The 21837-nt window shown below is 35.1% G+C and overlaps 1 protein-coding gene across 4 annotated transcripts in view; it reads right to left on the bottom strand.

Annotated features, from left to right (window-relative positions):
- CASK (calcium/calmodulin dependent serine protein kinase) overlaps positions 1-21837 on the bottom strand; it is a 442102-nt gene that overhangs the window by 49956 nt on the left and 370309 nt on the right. For all 4 annotated transcript variants that reach the window (XM_044670183.1, XM_044670184.1, XM_044670182.1 and 1 more), the window contains 2 exons: positions 4400-4477; positions 1382-1462 (listed from right to left, as the gene is read on the bottom strand). In XM_044670183.1, the coding sequence (XP_044526118.1) occupies positions 1382-1462; positions 4400-4477 (159 nt within the window). The remainder of the gene's footprint in view (positions 1-1381; positions 1463-4399; positions 4478-21837) is intronic.

Consider the following 21837-nt stretch of genomic DNA (forward strand, 5'->3'; position numbering starts at 1 on the left):
ATGTGCTGCCAGCACAAAAACACTTTCACTTCTCTGTCTATACTAAAGAAGTCAAAGATTTTCCCCTCTCTTTTATGAGATGGCCAATCCAACTTATGTCTAAAGTTAAAAATAAATGCCAATTAAGAATAAAATAAAGTAGAATTATTTGAATTTTAAGCTTAAAAAGGTGACTAAGTATCATTCAATAACTACTCAATCATGAGAATACCATTAGTCAAATAAGTTGAACAATCTTGATACTGAACAAGATGTTTAAAACAAACCAAAAAAACCCTTTCTTCTGTTATCTATCTCTGGAGAAATAAATTTTATAATTCTATCAGCTTAATTTTTGGATTTCATAATTTTAATTATTAATTTTTAAAAACAAGTAAACAAATGGTCCTTAAAAAGCAACTCTCAACATTTTTTCTCAAGAGAAGGAATTGAAAAGATTAAGATAGCACAGTAATATATTCTCTACAATGATTTCTAAAGGAACAAACTGCATTTGGGTCAAACTGCTGCTAGTGACTTAAAAATGTAAATATTTGCATTTTAAATTGCTATTTAAGACATTAAGTATTTTACCTATTGTAACAATTTCAACATTAAATCATATGTAAAATTATGCTAGGATTGGTCATTAAGTACAGAAAATGTAAGATTAACAACATAATCATTACATTAATTTCTTATGGGATCATTAATGGACATAAAACAGTAACTTCTCAAATTCAGCATAAGTCTCATAAATTCTTTAATATTCTGCAAGAAAAGAGAACTTTTAAAACAAGTTTATAAGCTATTAGAGTTATTCTACCCAGCTCAAAAAATTTAAAATATTTACAACATTATGTTCTTTTTACGAAGAAATTTTGCTATTTGAAGAAAGATATACCTATCTGTGAAGAGTAAAGGGAGTAAAAAAAAAAAGTAAAAGTTCATTTGTAAGTCCATTTTAACAGACTGAGAGTAAAAACAAAGTAGTCAGAGAAATGGTGGATTCAAATCATAGTACTCCTATTTACTAGGGATGTGACCTTGAACAAATCATTTACTTAACTTGATCTCTTTGGGCATATATTTCTTTATCTATAAAGGAGGTGGGGTAGATAAATTAAATCTAAGTTCTCATCTAGGTCCAGTATACTCCCATAAAATAATTTTATTATAACAAGAAATAATTATGGTCTTACTTTATGAAGTCAACATATGATTCTTTAGTGTACTTTTACCAGTCAAGCTCTTAATTTGGCAAGATGGTGGATTACAAATCTACTAATATAAAGTTGACATTATTTTTGGTTCATTATTATGGGTATATCATGCCGTTAAAACTTTTTCTGAAATGCTGGTTTTAGTTCTGAGAAAAATCTATCTGTAGAATTGCACTTACCATGAAATGAGGTTGTGTTAAAATACGCTTTAACTCCTTTGCATCACTGTTTTCAGGGTAACATGAAATTTCTTCCAATACCTATAAAGTAAAGGGTATGTAATTAAAACTCTTCAGTGTTAACAAGCAAACTAAGAAATGTGGAAAACATGGAATTTTTTTTTTTTTTACAAAAGGGGGAATTACCAAATTTTCTGACAGATAAAATAATGTTTTTGTTGAAAATTTCAACTTTTTACTTAGTTTTTTAATAACACAGATTTATATTCATGATAATATGTTGCACAGAAGTTTCTGCTCTCATAAAAAATGTAATTCAAAAGTGTAGCGAAAAATAATGAGTATGATAAAGAAGCATGGCAGAACTTAGGTGAACATAAATAAATATAAAACAAAATAAAAAACTTGTCATATATTAAAGGTCAAACAAATACGACTTTGGAGAAAGGCTGGGAGTACCAGTGAACACAAAAACTTTTTAAAACTCACCGTCTGAAGATAGGTTAATAAAAAATTAATGATAGTCTTCTCGAATATTAACAAATGTCAATTTCACCCTGTCCCTCAAATCACATACATTTAGCCAGAAGTTATTTGAAACAGAAAAAATTCAGAATATTTTATGCATAGGGTAGAGGAAAAGCCCCAGATTTCATTGATTTTTCCTCCACACAGGTCCCTGGCTTAAAAATAAATAAAAAAAAACAAATAAAAAACTCCAGACCTGAGGAGTCTGCTTTTAGAAATGGCTGGGAGTCATTGACAGGGAACTGAACACAGCAATGTGGTTTTTTATTTGCCTTTTATTGAATTCTTCTCCCCTTATTAGTCTTTAAATTAATCCCCAGATACTGTTTTTGGACAAGAATATTTTGGAAAAGTTGCATCTCTTTTTTTAAATGAACTTTGTCCATTTAAAATTTAGTTTCATAACATGGCCCATGGGGAAAAGGTCTGTTCTTTTCAGGATAAGCATACTGTTGCTATTCTAACTAAATACTGTTGGACTCTACTAGATAATTTTAGACACAGCAAACAAATGTTTATTGTGTTTAAAAGTTCAGTCTGCAGTTTAAGTTTCTAATACCATAAATGGAAGTCATAAGGGAAAAAATTCATCAATGGGACCTAGAATCTTCAGACTTTATGAAAATGCCACACTGAAGAACCATAAACATTGTGAGGGTAGGAAACAATATTATTAGGTTATTTAGCCTTTCACTTTTGGCTTTAACAATTAAAGGCAAGGGGGCAGCTGGGTAGCTCAGTGGATTGAGAGCCAGGCCTAGAGACAGAAGGTCCTAGGTTCAAATCCGGCCTCAGACACTTCCCAGCTGTGTGACCCTGGGCAAGTCACTTGACCCCCATTGCCTACCCTTACCACTCTTCCACCTATAAGTCAATACACAGAAGTTAAGGGTTAAAAAAAAAACAAAAACAAAAACAAAAAACAAAAACAAAACAATTAAAGGCAAATGCATATACAAGCACACACAAAAAATGGTCATGTGTTATTTTTAAATGCACCAGAGAAAATATTGGAATCCTTTGGGATAGATATTATTTTAGTTTGTGTTGTATGTATATAATGAGTGGGTTGGATGGGATAGTATCTTAAATAACAATTGAGAAGTTGTGTTTAGGGGTTGGGTTAACATGGGTATGGTTTGTATTATTCATTAGAAACTGGATTCTGGCTACTAAAAGCTTCACTTTAACTCATCTTGATATGAAGAAGTGATAATGAAATAACAACTGTTACTGTTTCATGATTATTATATGATACGAGCTTTGGGGTGGGTATCAGCAAAGATGTTAACTGTTACTTATACTAAGTCACCAGGGATAAGGGCCTCTCCAGGAACTATATTCCCATTATAATTAGCCCTTTTCTCAACTTAAACACTTTACATTTGAATAAGGCTTGAATTTTTGAAACTTTTAGGAAAGAGATTATGCTTTTTAAAAATATCTTTAGGGGGCAGCCGGGTAGCTCAGTGGATTGAGAGCCAGACCTAGAGACGGGAGGTCCTAGGTTCAAATCTGGCCTCAGACACTTCCCAGCTGTGTGACCCTGGGCAAGTCACTTGACCTCCATTGCCCATCCTTACCACTCTTCTACCTTGGAGCCAATACACAGTATTGGTTCCAAGATGGAAGGTGAGGGTTTAAAAAAAAATATCTCTAACAGTTGAACCAATTTTATTGCTGATATAACAGTAATTATGTCTGTGATCTGATCATTTAATAATTGCATTTAATTAATATTCATGGTCTTCTTTTGATCTTTACTCTTCAAAAAACCAGCTAAGATTTCCATAGCTACTATATTTCTTTTCTTTCTTTCTTTTTTTAAACCCCTTGCCTTCAGTCTTGGAGTCAATACTGTATATTGGTTCCAACGCAGAAGAGTGGTAAGGGTAGGCAATGGGGGTCAAGTGACTTGCCCAGGGTCACACAGCTAGGAAGTGTCTGCGGCCAGATTTGAACCTAGGACCTCCCGTCTATAGGCCTGGCTCTCAATCCGCTGAGCCACCCAGCTGTCCCCTACTATATTTCTAATGGATGATATTAAGTGCTTTAGAAATAAAACTATTAAGCCATTGACAGGGAAGAATGGAGATGTTAATATGTTTTAAGTTCATGCAGCAAGTTTGCTACAGAGAAAAAATCCATTAGCCAGGGATTCTACTAACATGCTATCTATAAAAATACTTAGTGATCAAATTTTGGTGACTTTCAAATCTGAGTATAATTGCATTAAATTACCATTCTGATTAAAAATCAAATGAATGAGTCAAAAAACCAAGTAATACTGAATAACCAGAAGAACTATAAATACACCAGAAGAGGAAACAAGAGAAATCAAATGACATTTTCAAAGATTATTACATTTATGATCACTACATTTACTTTTCATCAAAATATCTTCCCATTAACTAACAGAGAAATGTTTGCTGCTAACCTAACAATTAGATTATTCAAACTTTACAGACCAAGCAAGTTTTAAAATGTTACCTCTTTGGCTCTCTGTACAGCATCACTTGGAGGATTCCTGATATGTGGTGAAGACTTTGTGTTAATTTTGTCATATAGCTGAAAGCAAAGAAGAAAGCCAAGAATTACATTCTATTTTGATGTTTGACAAGATTTATAATTCTTCGATTATTTGCAATAGTGTGAAAACATTTATATTTTTCCTATGATAAATAATCTCTGAAATTTAAATTGTCAAACACTATTATTTATAGGAGAGAAGAATCTCAAAAGAAAATTTGAGGATTTAGCAGGATACTCCAGTTATTTTCTCATTCATTATTTTCTCATTTATTTTTAGTGGACATAAGATTTGTGCATACTTCTCCGTGATCTCTTTTACTGTACACATAACCCTGTATTTTGAAATTAAAATTTCATTGTCATGTCTCTTTCTCATTAACATATCTCTTAAAATGAAACTTTAGTTAAATCAAGGGAATGTTTTCTGGCATAGATGAGCCAGAAGAATATTCATAGAGACTTAACTCTTGGTAAATGTGCAAAAAACTACTCCTTTGGGAGAGAGAAATGTTTTAACAAAAGGATTATGTCTTTAATTTAGTGTACTTGCTTATTAATGAGACATTGGTGACAGTGTATTTAAAGATGACATGAAGGTTATGAACTTTTCCTTTTTAATTTTCAAATTCAAACAGGTCTCAGTATAGAGAGATAGAACCGAATAGAACAAACAAAAACAGTCAAAATAAGCAAATGGCCTTTCTATTTCTGGAGTCTATTGCATGCATAAGTAAATAATCTTCCTATTTCTGGAAAGCAATCTGCTTCAATCAAAATGTATGTTATACAAGTCTACTTTGACAAGAGGTAAAATGTGGTACAGAGGTGTTAAATTTACAGGTGCCCCAGTGTAACTGAACTAGATTAAAATGTAATTGAAAAATGGTTAACAAAGGAAAAAAATACAAAAAAGTATAATGTTAATTTGAGATAGTGGCCAGAGTTTAACACCACTGGTGTTAGTGGATGGAGAGCTGGTCTCAAAACAAAGACAATTTAGGTTTAAATTCCACGTTAATTTAATACTGTTTGTGTTTGATTCTGTGCTAATTACTTAATGTGTTACTGCCCAAGACAATTCTCTTAAGAATGCAAATTGAAGAGACGGAACATTGGTAATGGCAAATTAGTCATGTGGGAGATCCTTATGCCATGTAATCACAGGCCCAGGACCTATCACAATCACTATACTAAAAAGTCAAGAGGAAAAATTATTTTGCACAGTCACTTTATTAAAGATCCCTTTTCTTGGCTCCAGGCATTTTCTCTGGCTGTCCCTCATGCCTGGAACACTATTCCTCCTCCATTCCAACTACTGACCTTCTTGGATCCTTTAAGTTCCAACTAAAATTCCCACCCCCTATAGGAAAGATTTTTCTACCCCTTCTTAATTCCAGTACCTTTCCTCCATTAATTATTTCCTATTTATCTGGTATGTAGCTTACTTTGCATATATTTGTTTGCATGATATATATTTATATGAATTAGAATGTGAACTCTGGGGACTGTCTTTTACCCCTTTTTGTATCTTTAGTGCTTAGCACAGTGCCTGTCACATAGTTGGTTTTTAATGATTATTTACTGATTGACTTTTCTATATTCAGCTTATTTTGGATGAGCAATCTTTTTGCAATCACAAAGCCTTTTACTTTAAACAAAATATTGACAGGAACTTTTTAGACACAAACTATATTAGAGTCTAGGAGGAAATGACTCAAAAAAGAAATATTTATGTTTTATAGGCTAGTGATTCTAAGCTTGATGTGAGGGCTTTGGTTGTTACCCTCTGCTTCTGGGAGAATGAAGGCACTGCTTTTCACATAGAAGGGGGTTTTGGGTAATCTATGGGGTTTATTTTGATTCAATTCAATAAACATTTAATAACTACTGCACTAGGGATAAAAAGAAAAGAGAAATTGTCTGCAATCAAGGAACTTATATTCTGCTAGGATTGGGAAAACCAGTTTTTTAACACTATAAATTGAGAGACAGGAATCTAGGCAGGAAAGGAAGGTAAGGAGAATTCTTGGCATATGAAGAAGTAAATCCTTGGCTACAGTTTTATCTATTTGGGTCATTTCTAAGTGTGTAATAACTAGCTGGAGACAAAAGTTCCTGATTGTCAAAACATCTGATATATGCGATCCAAATTCATAAATTGCTAATAATCTAATCCACTTCTTTCTACTGAGCAAGGATCCACATTGCTGCTGAAGGGAGTATGTGAGAAAAACCTGGAGCTTTAAATATTACCCATTTAAAGGAAGAAACTGTGAAAAGCAGGAACAGTTTAGGAGAGCATATTTGTGAGACAGGGGTGGGGCAGTGTCCCAGACAAGTCTAACCTCCCTTTTTTGTGGTGGCCTCTTAGCACAAAAATATCTTTCCCACATAGCAGAAGTTTTAAACTTCACTTTATTACACCATCCAAAAGTCTACCAGTTAATTATGGCCAGAGTGCTAGACCTGGAGTCAGGAAGACCTAGGTTCAATTCTAGCCCCAGACATTTATTAGCTGAATGACCTTGAGCAAACCACTTAATCTCTGTTTGCCTTAATTGCTTCAAAATAAAAGTACCTTACAGGATTTTATAGAAATGCTAATATCATCATTATTGTTATAAATGGCTAGAGCTTTTCTCTTTAACCCCTAGCTGAGAAAACTGATATTTTTTATTCAAGGGGAGAGAAAGCTGGGCATGTTCTAGTTTGGAGAACTTCAGGACAGGAGAGGCCTGGGTGGCTCAGTGATGAACTTAACATAAAGGAAGGACATTAGGAAATGGGAGTGGTAGAAGTACACTAATGACAAACTTTATTGACTTTGCGATTGTCCCAAAATGGTCCTTCTTCCAGGAAAGAGTGAGGGAAGTCTTCTATTCCTTTCTAGTATAATAACAACAAATTTAATTTGATATAGCTTTTTTGGTTAGGAGACATATATACTAATCCTCACTATATCATCTTTTTTTCCCCAGGCCCAATACTCAAGCTATTACTTAAGAAATTTGACTATGAAATAGGTTAATAGGTTTTTGGGAAGTAGATTAAAGGCCTAACCATTACTTTAGTTCCTATAGGAAAATGTATTCCTGGCTTACGTGTGTAAATTTATAATAATCTGCAATACATGTAAAGTTGTAATTTGTAATATTTTTCAGCTGAGCATGGGAATTGCTTTTAGGTGTTAAAATATCCTCAATTTTTGTTATCCTACTACATTTTTTTGATCTGAAACTCTATTTTTATTGGTATCAGAGATCTCCCAGTGTGGAAAATTCCTCTATTGTTTCTAATCCATGACATCTATAAAATAGTCTTAAGAGAATTGCCTAGCATTCTTGATAGGGCAGCTGGGCGATGCAGTGTCCTGAAAACCAGGCCTGGAATCACTAACTTGGCTTCCTGAGTTCAAATCTTGCCTTGGACACTTACTGTGTGACCCTGGGCAAGTCACTTAACCCTGTTTGCTTCAGTTTCCTCCTCTATAAAATGAGTTGGCAAAGGAAATGGAAAACTATTCCATTATTTATTTTTTTTTTTTAATTTTAAACCCTTAACTTCTGTGTATTGACTTATAGGTGGAAGATTGGTAAGGGTAGGCAATGGGGGTCAAGTGACTTGCCCAGGGTCACACAGCTGGGAAGTGTCAGAGGCCGGGTTTGAACCTAGGACCTCCTGTCTCTAGGCCTGGCTCTCAATCCACTGAGCTACCCAGCTGCCCCTCCATTATTTTTTTCAAATAAAACGCTAAATGGGATCTTAAAGAGTCAGATGCAACAGAAAATGATGGAACAACATCTTGAGAAGTTATGTGACTTGTTCAATGTAACATAGTTGGTCTATGCCAATCAAGACTTGAATCCAGCTCTTCCTGACTTCAAGGACTGCTCTTTTTCCATTTCTCCATGCTTCCTTTCATTACAATCCATCCTTTGGCTTCCTTAACACATTTGATAAAAACGTCACATTAGAGAACAGATGGAAGGGGGCAGCTGGGTAGCTCAGTGGATTGAGAGCCAGGCTCAGAGACGGGAGGTCCTAGGTTCAAATCTGATCTCAGACACTTCCCAGCTGTGTGACCCTGGGCAAGTCACTTGATCCCCATTGCCTACCCTTACCATTCTTCTGCCTTGGAGACAATACACAGTATTGACTTCAAGACGGAAGGTAAGGGTTTAAAAAAAAAGAGAGAACAGATGGAATGAGTAACTTTTCATTTTCTCATTCTTGCTGGCTATTTCATGATGTATTCTCCCCACGAATGACAATACATGAAGCAATTCATAGTTAGTCCTGAAAGTTCAGTCTAGTCAAGGGATGTAGTCTTCGATTGAAAAGAGTTCCTATTCTAATCACAGGCAACATGCACATATAATAGTGGTTCCTGCACTAACCTATTAGCTAAGGAACTTTCTATAACCTCATCACAATAAATCAGGACCAAGGAATCTGGATTATTGGATGAAAGATAGATGGCTCCAAATAGGAAACATCTTGTGATTTACTGAGAGGATCAAATCATACCTCTTAGGTTATGCATAAAACACTAAGTCAGTGTCGTGATTTATACAGCTGGTGAATTAAGTTAGTGTGGAGTCAAGACCCTGAGAGGGAATCTCCTTGAGGAAGGCATTTTAGGGGGTAAAAGAATTTGTCTATCTGTCTCTCCATATCCTACTCCTCCAATTGACTATATTAATGAGAAATTGGAGCAACCAGAGACAACACATCCAGTCAGGAGCAGAGAGAGAGAGAGAGGGAAATACCAAAGACAAAGTGTCTCAAGAAAAGGAGAGGTTAGGATTCTATTCTCCTATGTTTTTCCAAGACAGTGACAACTCCTGGGGGTAATGATGCTCTGAAGGAGCCTAAGGGGAACGATGGCTGTCTTCTTTCCACCCAGATGCCATATGCATGGGAATACACAGTACTTGTTTATTTTGTGTTTAGTCTTTTTTGATCTAAAGTGAAGGGTTATTTCAAGATAGGAAAGCCCAGTTGATTTGGTGAGTACAAGAATTTCACAGCTCCTATTAGAGATTCTCCTAGTAGTGGAAACAGTAGGAAAGGCTTCAGTAGAGGCTGATAGTAGCAGAAGTTCCTGCAGATGGATATGGTGATGGTTTCAGGGGGGCAGAGATAGAAATAAGTTTTGACTCAGTAAAGGTACAGATTTTTCAGGACAGCACAGATCTATAGCTAAAGAAAAGTACAAGAGTACTGCAATGAGAGGAAAGGACATCCAAATGATAGGAGATGTAAGGTACCCATTGGATAATGTGTGCCTCTCTACTACTGTACTTTAAGTTTGAGTCTACTCTCCCTGTGTGTACAAAGGGTGAGTGGTGCCTCTAATTGGTTGGAAAATGTTGTATAATTCAAATCCACTAAATCTCTTTTCTAAAAGATAATGGAGTTATGGGAAGGAAGCACACCAGCTGGGGCTTAGGAACAACAATCTTGGAGGTTGTGGTGCCCTCAATAGTAACTGAGAAGGTTGGGAAAGCGGTGGAGAGAAAGGTTCCTCACTTTTGGGAGAAATATAATGAATTATATTTTGGACATGCTGAGTTTGGGATGCTATGTGATATTCAGTTTGAAATGCCCAGTCTGCTCATGATGTAAGGGAGAACATGGGAGAGAGACTAGGGTTGGACACAGGGATGTGGGACCACCAGTATATAGATGATGGATGAACTCATGTAATCTCTGATGAGATCATAAGCTTCAGAGCAAAGTGAAAAAAGAAGGGAGGGTTCAGTACAGAGCCTTTGGGTTTTGTTAAGGTAAGTGGGAGGAATTTCTGTTATTTCTTTTTTTCCTCTTTATATGTACATGTATATATCAAGCATTCATAAATTTTTGATTGTGCTATAGGTAAAGATTAGGATGATAGGACCCAATAAAGCATTTTTTAGCTATTTTACTTGTAATCCTAAAAAAAATATGAATGCTAGTATGAGGCACTGTAGTACAATGGAAAGAATACTGGATTTGGACTCAGAGGACCCATGTTCAAATTCCTGGCACTGCTTCTTACCACCTGTGACCTTTGACAAATCACTTCATTTTCCTGGGAATCAGTTTCCTTCTTTGTAACATGAAGAGGTCTGAACCAACTCTAAATTCAAGTAACTACAAGAAGCTAAGTAACTGTATGAACAAAATTTGATTTAAGTAAGACCCAGTCATTTGATTATTTGTTAGTTTGGAATGCTTAGAGTCAGAAGGGACCTGAAAAATCATCCAGTGCAGTGGTTTTCCAAGAGTGGTCCAGGACCTCTGAAGATTTCTCAGACCTGTAAGATTTAAATCAATAACTCCAAGTAATAATTTTATAAAGTTTATTAATAATCACTTGAAGTAGAAAGAAGATAAACTAAATGAAATAGAAGTTCAAACATAATTATCTAACAAAAAGTAAACCCACGTGTGTAGATTCTACTGCCTGGCATAAAGCCTGCTTTCCCAACTGTGATCAAGAGAAAAGAAAATGACGGGCGGAGCTACACAAAACTTATATCTTCCCTACATTAGCATGTAATGTGAGAGGGAACATGGGAAGCTCGGATTTAGAGTTCTGGGGAGTAAATCCTAAATTATACAGAAAAGGGTCTAGGGCCATGCTGGTGAAGACATGGCATGCATGCCCTAGTGTGCTGGATGGAGCTGCTCTGTTTCCCCTCTCCAAAACAACTGAGGACATTTTTCACATGTCCCACCCCTCCACCCAGCAGCCCAATGTGAGTATCTACTCTCTCTGCTGTCTAGGATCACAAGGGGGCTCACAGGCAGTTTGGGTATGCAATCTCTAAAAGGTTTGCCAACTATGGTCTAGGACAGTGATGGGCAAACTTTTTAAAGAGGGGGGCCAAAGGAAAGGAAATGCTCATCTGTCAGTCTGTTTCTAAGGCAACTCTTTCGAAGTTTCATTGTATTGTATCCTATTCACTGTATTCTTCAGATTAGGAATAATGTTGCCTGGCTGGATAGAACATTTCAGGGGGCCGCATCTGGCCCACAGGTCGTAGTTTGCCCATCACTGGTCTAGGAGGTCAAAATTATTTTCATAATAATTCTGACATTTTAATTTTTAATGTTATAAATATTGATAGCTATAATCTACATAAATAAAAGTTCATGGGGGAAGGAAGAGAGTTTTCACTTATTTCTAGGAGTGTAAAGGGGTCCTGGGACCAAAAAGTTTGAAAACAATTGATCAAGTCCAGTCTCATGATTTTACAGATAAAGAAATTGAGGCTCAAACTGGAGAAGTGATAACTCAAGGAAGTGCTGAGAAATTAAAAAACAAAAACAATCTCTCACCTACCCTCAATCCCCAAATTGAGGCAACACATCTAGCAAAGGCATGAGGTTGAAAGGTTGCATTACTTTCAACATTAGAACATAAAGACAAGGTTCCCATTCAATCATGCTAAAAAAAGGAGGCGATAAAAATTTCCTGGGAAGTTTGTGGATAAATACAGAAGACTTGGTTAATAAGCACCAGGATGGTTTTGGAAAAAAGAATCCAGTGAAGTGGGAGTATTTTGATAAAAGTCTATTTCTTCTGTGTTTTCCTTCTTTTTAGGTAGTTTGATGGAAATGTTGTAAGTACGAATAAAAAAAGGAGTAACAAATAAGACAAACCTTCAACTAAATAAAAAATCTGAGTATAAAACATAGTAGGAAGAATTATTTTTGCATTTTTTTTTCTGGATTCAAAGTTTCCTCTAAATGAGTAATAATAGAATCTAAAATATTTCCTTAGGACTATCCAGGTAGTTCCTGACTCTTCCTTCATAATGAGAACTCTCCCTTTTGTTACCACTTTCTTTGACTGTCCTTTCCACTTCCCTCTCGCTCCCCTATCATTGAACCTTTCATAGACGTCTATACCTCTGATTCAGGGTCAACCTAGGATGGTATCTGTGGTGGTAATCCTGGTAATGGCAAAGATAGAGAAGAAAATAACTTTCCATTTTTGCTGAGGAAGGCAGGTAATCTTATCTTAAACTGCTGCTAAAGGCTCACAGAACTCTATAGCATTATTTCAGCCCCAAGTTAACTTGCCTTTCCTAACAAAGTCTAGATGGAATATAGAAAAGTACTTTCCTTTCTAATTCCTTTATTTTTAACTGTTGAAAAAAAAGAGGGAAGCAACAGGCAGGTGTCTAGGTGAAAGGGAAAGCAACTGAAAAAAAAAAAAAAAGCAAACCTGGGGCCTGAGGAAGAAAAGAAAGGTATTACTGAATCAGAGTTTTGGGTCTGAAAGGATTTCATAGTTTGGTAGTCACTGGACCTACCCCTCTATAGTGAGGGGCCCCCTAGTCTGTGAATTCCTTTTCCCCATGCCTTTTATTTTTAATTATAATTAGAACTGTAATAAAAAAGTCCTACCTCCAATCGCATATAATGCTGAGCAAAATAATTTATTTTATAAATACACAGTCCCGGTTTCCATAACTTTTATCATCTAAGAAGAATCAGGATGATAAAATATGTTTTCATTGAGTAACTTCTATCCTTTAACTTGAAGATTTGAGTTTTAGGGATAATGGGTGTTAAATTATCCTAAGGGTGATTTAGTGTGAACACATTTTCTCTTTCAGCAGTTTTCTTCCAGCATTTGTCTAACTTCAGCACTTATTTTAAAATGACAAAACAAGGAAATGTGAACAGCTGCAAGTGGAACAAATTGTTTCAGACTGTCCCATGATCAACTCTCTCACTGCCAGTCTTTTTTGAACAGTGACAAATTTTACCATGTACTAAGCTCTGTGGTTAGAATTAATCTATATATGTTAGAGCTAACACATGGTTAAGAATCACATGCTTTAAATTTAAGATACTTAAAAAATTATGGGCTATCTATTAAAAAAAAACACCTCACAGGACTATGGCTGATAATATTGACTACAACTAGGAGGTTTTACTTTAAATTATGAAGGCAGTTATCTTAGCAATATTTTTAGAGGTTTAAAAGTTGAAATTAAGTTTCTAAAATTTTATTTGTTTTCTCCTCAAATTTCTGTCCCTCTATTCTATTTTTATATTCTCTTTCATTGCATAGCAACAGAACTAAGTCTTGATTTTAGTCTAATAGTTTGAGTATGGCCTTTGACAAAATTAATAACCTAGAAAGAGGATTAGAGTTTAGGACTCAGAAGACTGGCACTTAGAAGCTGTGTGATCATAGTAAGTAATTTGATGCTCTAAGCCTCAATTTCCTCTTCTGATAATAATACTACCCTGCCCACCCCACAGTATTACTGTTTATTGTGAAAACTGCTTGAACTAGTATATAGGAAAGAGCCCTCTAAACTAAAAAATGCTGTTCTAATGTAATATTAAGAATAAAAAAGATGATCCACAACACAGAATACCACTAATGTTAAATTTCTAAACAAATGTTTTCTAACTAAAAGTTAAATGAAAAAGCATTTAGTGAAAATTTGTGATATCTTAAATAGTTAATAATAGTTAACTTTTGATTGAGTAATGAGTATTACACACAAATAATGAAAATTGGGAATGAATTGCTTTGTAAAGTTAGACTACATTGTGGTGGGACTAAATTTCTGTGATTATTCCCTGGTGAATCCAATAGGTCTGCCATCAATATTCAGTAATATTTTATAAAGTTTCTTTTCAATTTTGAGAATGCAGAAATGATGATTTACACAGTAGAATGAAATTCAACTATGCTGCTGGATTTTTGAAGTCATGCCTCTGAACTTTTTTGAGCAATTTAACATTGTCATTTTGCTTATATTTTTATATGAACTAATATCTTTTTCTTATGATAAACTAAAACAAAACCACTTTCATATGGCTCTATCTTTGGCATCTTTAAAAATAAGTTCAGAGTTGAAATAACATTTCTTAGATAAGAAATATAATGAAACCCACTAAACAATGTAAAATTAGCATAATTAATAAGAGATTAAAGATTTCCTAAATGGGACTTTTAGGAACCGAAGTCCTGACCATGAAAGTAATATACAATGGAATCTAAAAAATAAATATGCAAAACAAATAAAATTCAGAAAAATTAAATAATTACAGCTAAGTTCAGATTGTATTTCATTGTAAAAATCTAGCAATTATGTTATATTTTAATATTATATTTCTATTAAGTCTATTCAGATTATATTTCCATTATGAAAATTTGGCAACTACAAGTAACTAAAATTATAGTACAAGTTATCATAAAGACTGATGCTAAGTTCCCAAAACAAAACATAAAACACCTAAAATAGTATGACTAAGATATAAAAGAATCCTCATCTCCTCAGAAAAATGTCAATTCTCCCCTCCACCCCAGGTATATTTTGAAATTTCTATCTTGCAATGCAAAACATATGAGAACCATTAAGCAAATAAAAATTATCAGAAATGATAGAATGAAATGCCATCATTCTCCTCTGGCTTTCTTACCTTAAGCTTTGATTTGATTAGAGTAAATTCATCTTAAATGACAGCAATGAAAAAATGACTGCCCTTTAAAAAATTTAAAAGTAGGTATACAAAATTTAAATTTAGATGAAGGATGAGTGTTACAAAATTATATTCCAATCATGATGTTTATAAGAAGTTAGTTCAATCAGCTTGTTCCTTTCCTTAAAGCGCCCAATATTCTTTTGGACAACTCTGCGGCCTGGCTCAGAAAAATATGGAAAAGACTTTTTCCACAACAAATCAACCTTGTTCCATGTCAGCAGACTGACTCAGTCTCCCTAGGGAGGAAAACTTCTGACTATAATAAAAAAGTTTGATTCTTTTGGAAATATTTGGGTGAGCTGCTTGTTCTACTGGATAGAGTAAAGAAAAAAAAAAACTTGTCTTTGACATTACTGCTGCAGAAAATAAATTCTTATTTCTTCAAAGCAAGGCAGGTATGTGAACTGGGAACTTACTTGGTTTAACATTTTGAAAACAATAAGGAATACTGCATGCTGACACTTTCTCCCCCAGAAGACATGATAGGAAACCAGTAATAAATGGAATTTTATGCTTAATTAATTGGGTACCAGAACAAAATTTCAATAATTTCATAAATAGTTGCTGTTTAATAATAGTAAATATAATAGCTTTGTAGGTTTTTTTTTAAAGATTTGAAAAAGAGTTTTATATATTAGCTTTTTTGAACTCTACACCAGTCTTTTGAAGTAGATAGACATATGGCTTTATATGTATCCCTCTTAAATATAATTTTATTATATTTTTCTAGCCCATAAAAATATTTTTAGATCCTGACTCTGTCAATTCAACCTATTAGTTACTTTCCCCAGCTACATGTAATATGCAAATTCTATAAGCATGCCATATTTTTATCTAAGGCATTCACAGAAATACGAAATAATATAAGACCAAGATGGTTACTTCACTATAAGGCTCTCTTAGGTTGCCATTGAGCCAAACTGGTCCCCAAATTTCCTAATTGAATTATTTATTTATTTAAAGAACCCCAAAAGACCAACCCCCCCAAAAAAACCCCCTTACCTTCCAACTTAGAATCAATACTGTGTATTGGTTCTAAGGCAGAGGAGTAGTAAGGGCTAGGCAATGGGGGTTAAGTGACTTGTCCAGGGTCACACAGCTAGGAAGTGTCTAAGGCCAGATTTGAACCTAGGACATCCTGTCTCTATGCCTGGCTCCCAATCCACTGAGCCACCCAAATGCCCTCTCCTAATTGAATTATAATCTAGTCCTCTGATCAAGCCAGGCTGTGGCCTGCTCTCAAATTTGTATATAAATTATTTTTTGAGAAGCGTGGAGAGACGAAGTGAGGACAGCAAGACAGAGATGCTATCACACAGGCTCCTAGATTTACGCTGAGTATTTCAAAAGTCATTGGCTGTAACTCCTCATTTTATAGATGGGGAAACTGAATGTGACTTGTTTTACAGTTGGACAATTATTAAGTGTCTAACCCAAAATTCAGGTGCTCTTCCTGACTTCAAGATCGATACCCTATCCACTACACCATGGTGAGGAGCTGAACTTAAAAAGACAATAGGGGTTTTGAAAGGTGGAGATGAGGGGGTAATAAATACCAGGAAGGGGTTGACTTACACAAATAATACATAGCTGTGGGAGATGGATGGATGGTCAAATCAATTTACAGTTTGTACTGGATAGTCATATATACAGTTGGGATAAAATAGCACAAAGAAAATTATTATGAAATTAGATTAGAAAGTCAAGTTTTAAGCAGACTGTAGAGGGTCTAGATAATAGAATGGAATCATACTAGAATGAAAAGAGTATCTTTTACATAGGAGGAAATAAAGAGCAACTGAACATAGTGTAATGAGTTGGTTAGAACAGTGTTTTAAGAAGAATATTTTGGTAGCTATTTGGATGATGAATTAGACAGGGACAGAGACTGGAAAAGATATATCAGTAAGGAGGTTATTGTAATATCTGGGAAGTTAGTAATTAGGGCTTGAATGGTAACTGGATGGTGGTATAAAGTGAGAAGAGGGTATAGGTATGAGAAATGGTATGAATGAATGAATATGTATTTATAAAGTACCCATTACAAACTATGAGGTAGGCATGGATGAGAATTTGTTTGGAGGTAGCAAGGGAAAAGAATTTTTATCCCAGACCATTCTCAATGGGACTCTGAATTATAGGGATTAGGGTAACTGGTTGTGGTAATTTGCCAAATAAAAGACAAGAGAAGAACCAACCAATGCTTCCCAACCTTTGTGGATCCTATCCATGGTGACTGGGTATGATGTCAGTGGCATCTGCTTCCACAACATTTTACTCTTATACCAGACATGATGTTCGTAGAAGCACAGAGTTCTACAGTTGGGCACATCTGTCAATAAATATGTGGTCACTGGATCTCTACGGCTGAACTGAATTGCGTTTAGCACTAGTTCTGTAGTCTTATTCCAAGATGGTGGAGGATGAAGGCCATAAGAAAACATCCTACATGTAATCAGCTGTAGAACTTTACAGATCCATTAGCCAAAAATTCTGAATGTTGGACTGTCTGAAAAGGTATAGTATTCAGAATCAGTGATAGTCCTGAAATATTGTGCCCATATTGGATGAAATCTGGAAGTATTCTTTTCATTTGTGGGCGCTACATTTTTAGAAAGGACATTGATAAACTGGAGAGTGACCAGAGGAGGACAATGACGAAAATGAAGAGCCTCAAGGCCATATGAAGCTTGGCTGAAAAACCTGGGGACATTTGGCCTTTAGAAGACTTACAGGGGTGGTAATAAGAAGAGGAGGGATAGTTATCTATGTCTTTGAAGAAAGCAATCTTCAATGATTTGATGCTGTCATGTAGGAGAGATACTAAGATTTGTTTTGCCTGACTGTAGAAGGCAGAATCAGGAGTTAGAGGTGGAGGTTACAGTTGGGTACATGTTGGCTTTGTGTAAGGAAAAAAAATTCTTAACAATTAGAGTTAAACAAAATGCAATGTACTATCTCAGGAGTAAAAAGTTTTCTTTCACTTAAAGTCTTCCAACTAACACTGAATTATGACACATGAGAAATCTTATACATAGTTTTTGTTGCAGGAGTAAGTTGTACCCAATGGTCACATTTAAGCTCTCATCTGAGAAGAGACAAAATGCCAACAGGAGAGTTCTTGGGAAAGGTGATTTCCTTAGAATGGTAACAGGGACCCCAGATAGTAAATTAGAAGCTCTAGATAGTGACATTTGGCAAAAAAAAAGTGTCCAGGAAGAATTAAAACCTGGGATAGGGTGCAAGGAGTTATATAGTTGTAAAGGTACTCCTGGCTTTTAGAGATACCATAGCTTTAGAATAGATAGCATGATATTTAAAGCAGCAGCAGATAAGAGAAGCTGACCCAGAAAAAGGAGCAAAGGGTGAAAGGATAAATTCAGAGAAAATTCAGGCAGCAGAATCCAGAGAAGATGCAAAGTCAAGGTTCAGGTCTGTAATTTTGGTCTGTGTGAACCAGGCTTTCAGATGCTTCCTTGGTGACAAGAGGACAGAAAAGAAATAATTGCGGCCTTGGACTAGGATCGAAAGGAAAGCTAAAATAAAAATGCAAACTAGAAATAACTGTAAAGGATTTTGTTATGTGAGAACTAGTGTGATACTGACTAGGCTTTAATTTTTTTAACTAGAGTATAAGCTCTAGTAAAACAAGCACATTTACTCAGCTTGAATTCCTCTTAGTGATTTTTTCATTTATCTTGCCATTCAACAATGTGTTTATTGTTCTCTTAGTTCTGTTTATTTGACTTATTTTGCATTATTTCACACAAATCTTCCCATATTTCTTTGAATTCTTATTTGCCATTTCTTACTTGTCAATTAAATTCCATTATGTTCATATACCATATAACTTTAAGCCATTCCATAATTGAAGGGCATCCACTTTTCCCTATTTATTTGCTATCAGAAAGAGGATGCCTATTAGTATTTTGATACATGTTGAGTCTCTGTTTCTGTCTCTGACTCTCTTAATAATACTGCTGACAAAGGAACAATTTGGTTACTCTTCTTGCACAGTTCCAAACTGATATCCAGAATGGCTAGATTTTGGAAAAGTTTTATCTGGGGAGAGTTAAAGCTTAAATGTGAAAGAGGTTTCACCTTGATAATCCTTGCTTCCCTTTCCACCACATTTTCTGTGCAAGAACTATACTCCTTTCTGATGTGAGAGAGATGTGACATATATGCTTGGCTGGCAAGAAGACTTGAAAATTAAAGAACTTCTATATTTACCACTCAGGTCCTCAGGCCAGGTCTTTGATAAAATTAAAAGCATTAAAAAAAAAACAACAAAAAACTCCTTCCATTCTTTCTTTGAATAATTCTAAGACAGAAGAGTGGCAAGGTCAAGGCAATTGGGGTTAAGTGACTTGCCTAGGGGCACATAGCAAGGAAGTATCTGAGGACATATATGAACCCAAGGTCTTCCGGAATCCAGGTTTGAGTACTACCTAGCTGTCCTGTAAGAAAGTTGTGTTCTGATTTAATCAATCAGGGATTTGGATTTCCCTTCCCTTGTTTTATATTTAAATCAATCAGCAACCCATTGCAAGTACAAACACACCCTTGGAGATAGGAAATTGATCTGACAGGTACTGCCCTCTTGGTAGGTGCCAGACAAATTGAGGAACTATGTTTGGTTCCTGAGAGGTGATGTGGGAGAGCTAGTGGGTGAAGAAAAGGGCTTATAAATTGAGACCCAGCAGGAAGTGGAGGGAACTGAGACTCAGACTGAGAGACTCTGATGTTGGTGACTTTTGTTGAAGACAGACTCTATGGTGTTAGGCTAAGCAATTCTCTACCTCCTTCCTATATTTCCCTCTTTTATTATATCTCCATTTTAATTAAACTAAATTGTTAAAGCTACAACCAGCCTCCTAGTTTAATTTAAGTATTGCAAATTGGTGATCACTCTTTTAAACTATTACAGTCCCTGAGATATTTTTAAGGCACCTTGATGATGACAAATAAAATAATGCAGCTTACTAGGTTACAAATGAATAAAGGAAATCTGTATTCACAGACTAAAAATGCATGGTTTCAAATATCATGTTTAGCCTAGAGTGGGTAAAGAAGGTTTATCTGCCTTCTCATTTTTGGTCCTGACCTAGCCCTGCCTCCCAAACATTCAATGTTTACTTTTCTTGCTTTTTGAAGAAGACCCTAAAATCTAGGGTATTCTGTATTTGACAAAAGTAAGATTGTCAATTGTAAAGATCCACAAGTACCTAAATGAATGTCCTAAAATCAAATGCTTTAGAAATAAAGGATCACTTTAAAAATAATTTTTATGGAAACAATCATAGATTTATCTATTCTTTGGAGTCAGAACCTATTTTCTTTTCCTCTTTTAAATAATTAAAAATTTTTGTTATGCTGAAATAAAAAATATCCATAAATATTATCATTACAATATGTAAGGATCAGACAAAAGAAGACTATACATGAAACTACTGATTTAATTTACATGTATGGCTATAGAATTTATTATTCATGATGAGAAATAATTGCTGCTACTGCTCTTTTAAAAAAAGACAATTTCTGGTGGAAGTTTGAGCAGTATCTCTAAGTAAGTTTCAAGATACTGAAATAGAGCATGAAATGTGCCAAAAGACTTAAGTCTGATAATAGCTTAGAAGAAGAGAATCTCAAGCCAGTTAGAAACAGCATTTTTCAAAAATATGAAAATACCAATCCAAAATAAATCTGTCCCATGTACAGCAATGTAAAAAAAATCATAATGGAAAAAAATGAAAAAAATTGTTAGGGAAGTAGATCAAATCTCTAGGTAACACTTAAATTTATTAATTCAATGTTTGTTTATAGATGATGAGGTTGATGCACATGGGAAACTCTGAAAGAAAGCATGGGAAGAGAAGTATCAGGCTATGTAACAACTGAAAATTAAACATAGAGCCATGGGGCTGATTTGGTTACTATATGTCTGTGAAACCTGGACAGTCCAGGAAACTGAACTGCTTTTAATTGAATTATATTAAGAAGCTCCTGAAGATTACCTGCCAAGGTAAAGTACTACCCTCTAAGGTCCTCTTTAGAGCTGAACTGCCAAGCATTCAAACACAAAGTGCATCTCATACGGACTGGCTGTGCAGTTTGAAGGCAAACACGTATACAAAAAGCTATTTTTCAGAGAACTCATACAAGGTAAGCACCTAGATGGTGGTGGTGGTCAGAAGTGGAATAAGGATACTCTCAAAGTATCTCTGAAGAACTTTAGTATTGACTGTAAGACATGAGAAATGCTGTACTTCAACAAAGCAGAATCATAGAAGCACAAAGGAAACATGAGAGCTTCACAAATCCAGAGCCATTTTCACTCTAAATGTTTAAATGGATCACTTGGGCCCAATATGTGGCAGTGCCTTCTGAACTCATAATGGTCTGATCAAGTGCTGATCATATCCTGACTTTAACATTGTGATGTCATTGGTGTTCAATGAAAATGAAGGATGAACAACTATGATATCTTCAGAAATAATGGGTTTGGCCATATGGTATAGACATTTTAGAAGCTAAAGAGAGAAATTGGCCACTTTATAGCTATCATTTTGTTCTATAAAATATCAGATGTGTTGGGTAATCATATGTAGAATTCTTATAGCCAAATTATTTGAAAATGTATATCTTTTAATATAGGAATTTAGAAACATTTTAATTAATTACATAAAATAAGCAAATGGTTGAACAAGAAGTTGTGTTGGGGCCTATTGGAGCCCCAGGAATTGCCTGTAGGCCCATATCATAGATATGTGATAATTAGATTAAGTCTACACTGCCCATCTTTAGATTTAATCACCAAAGGTGAGAGCACCTCCAATTCTGGGAGGTCCGTAACCCACTTGTGCTAGAGTGAGTGACGAATCAGAATC

This window comes from Gracilinanus agilis, chromosome 3, assembly GCF_016433145.1.
Source record: "Gracilinanus agilis isolate LMUSP501 chromosome 3, AgileGrace, whole genome shotgun sequence".
In the NCBI taxonomy this organism is placed as follows: domain Eukaryota; kingdom Metazoa; phylum Chordata; class Mammalia; order Didelphimorphia; family Didelphidae; genus Gracilinanus; species Gracilinanus agilis.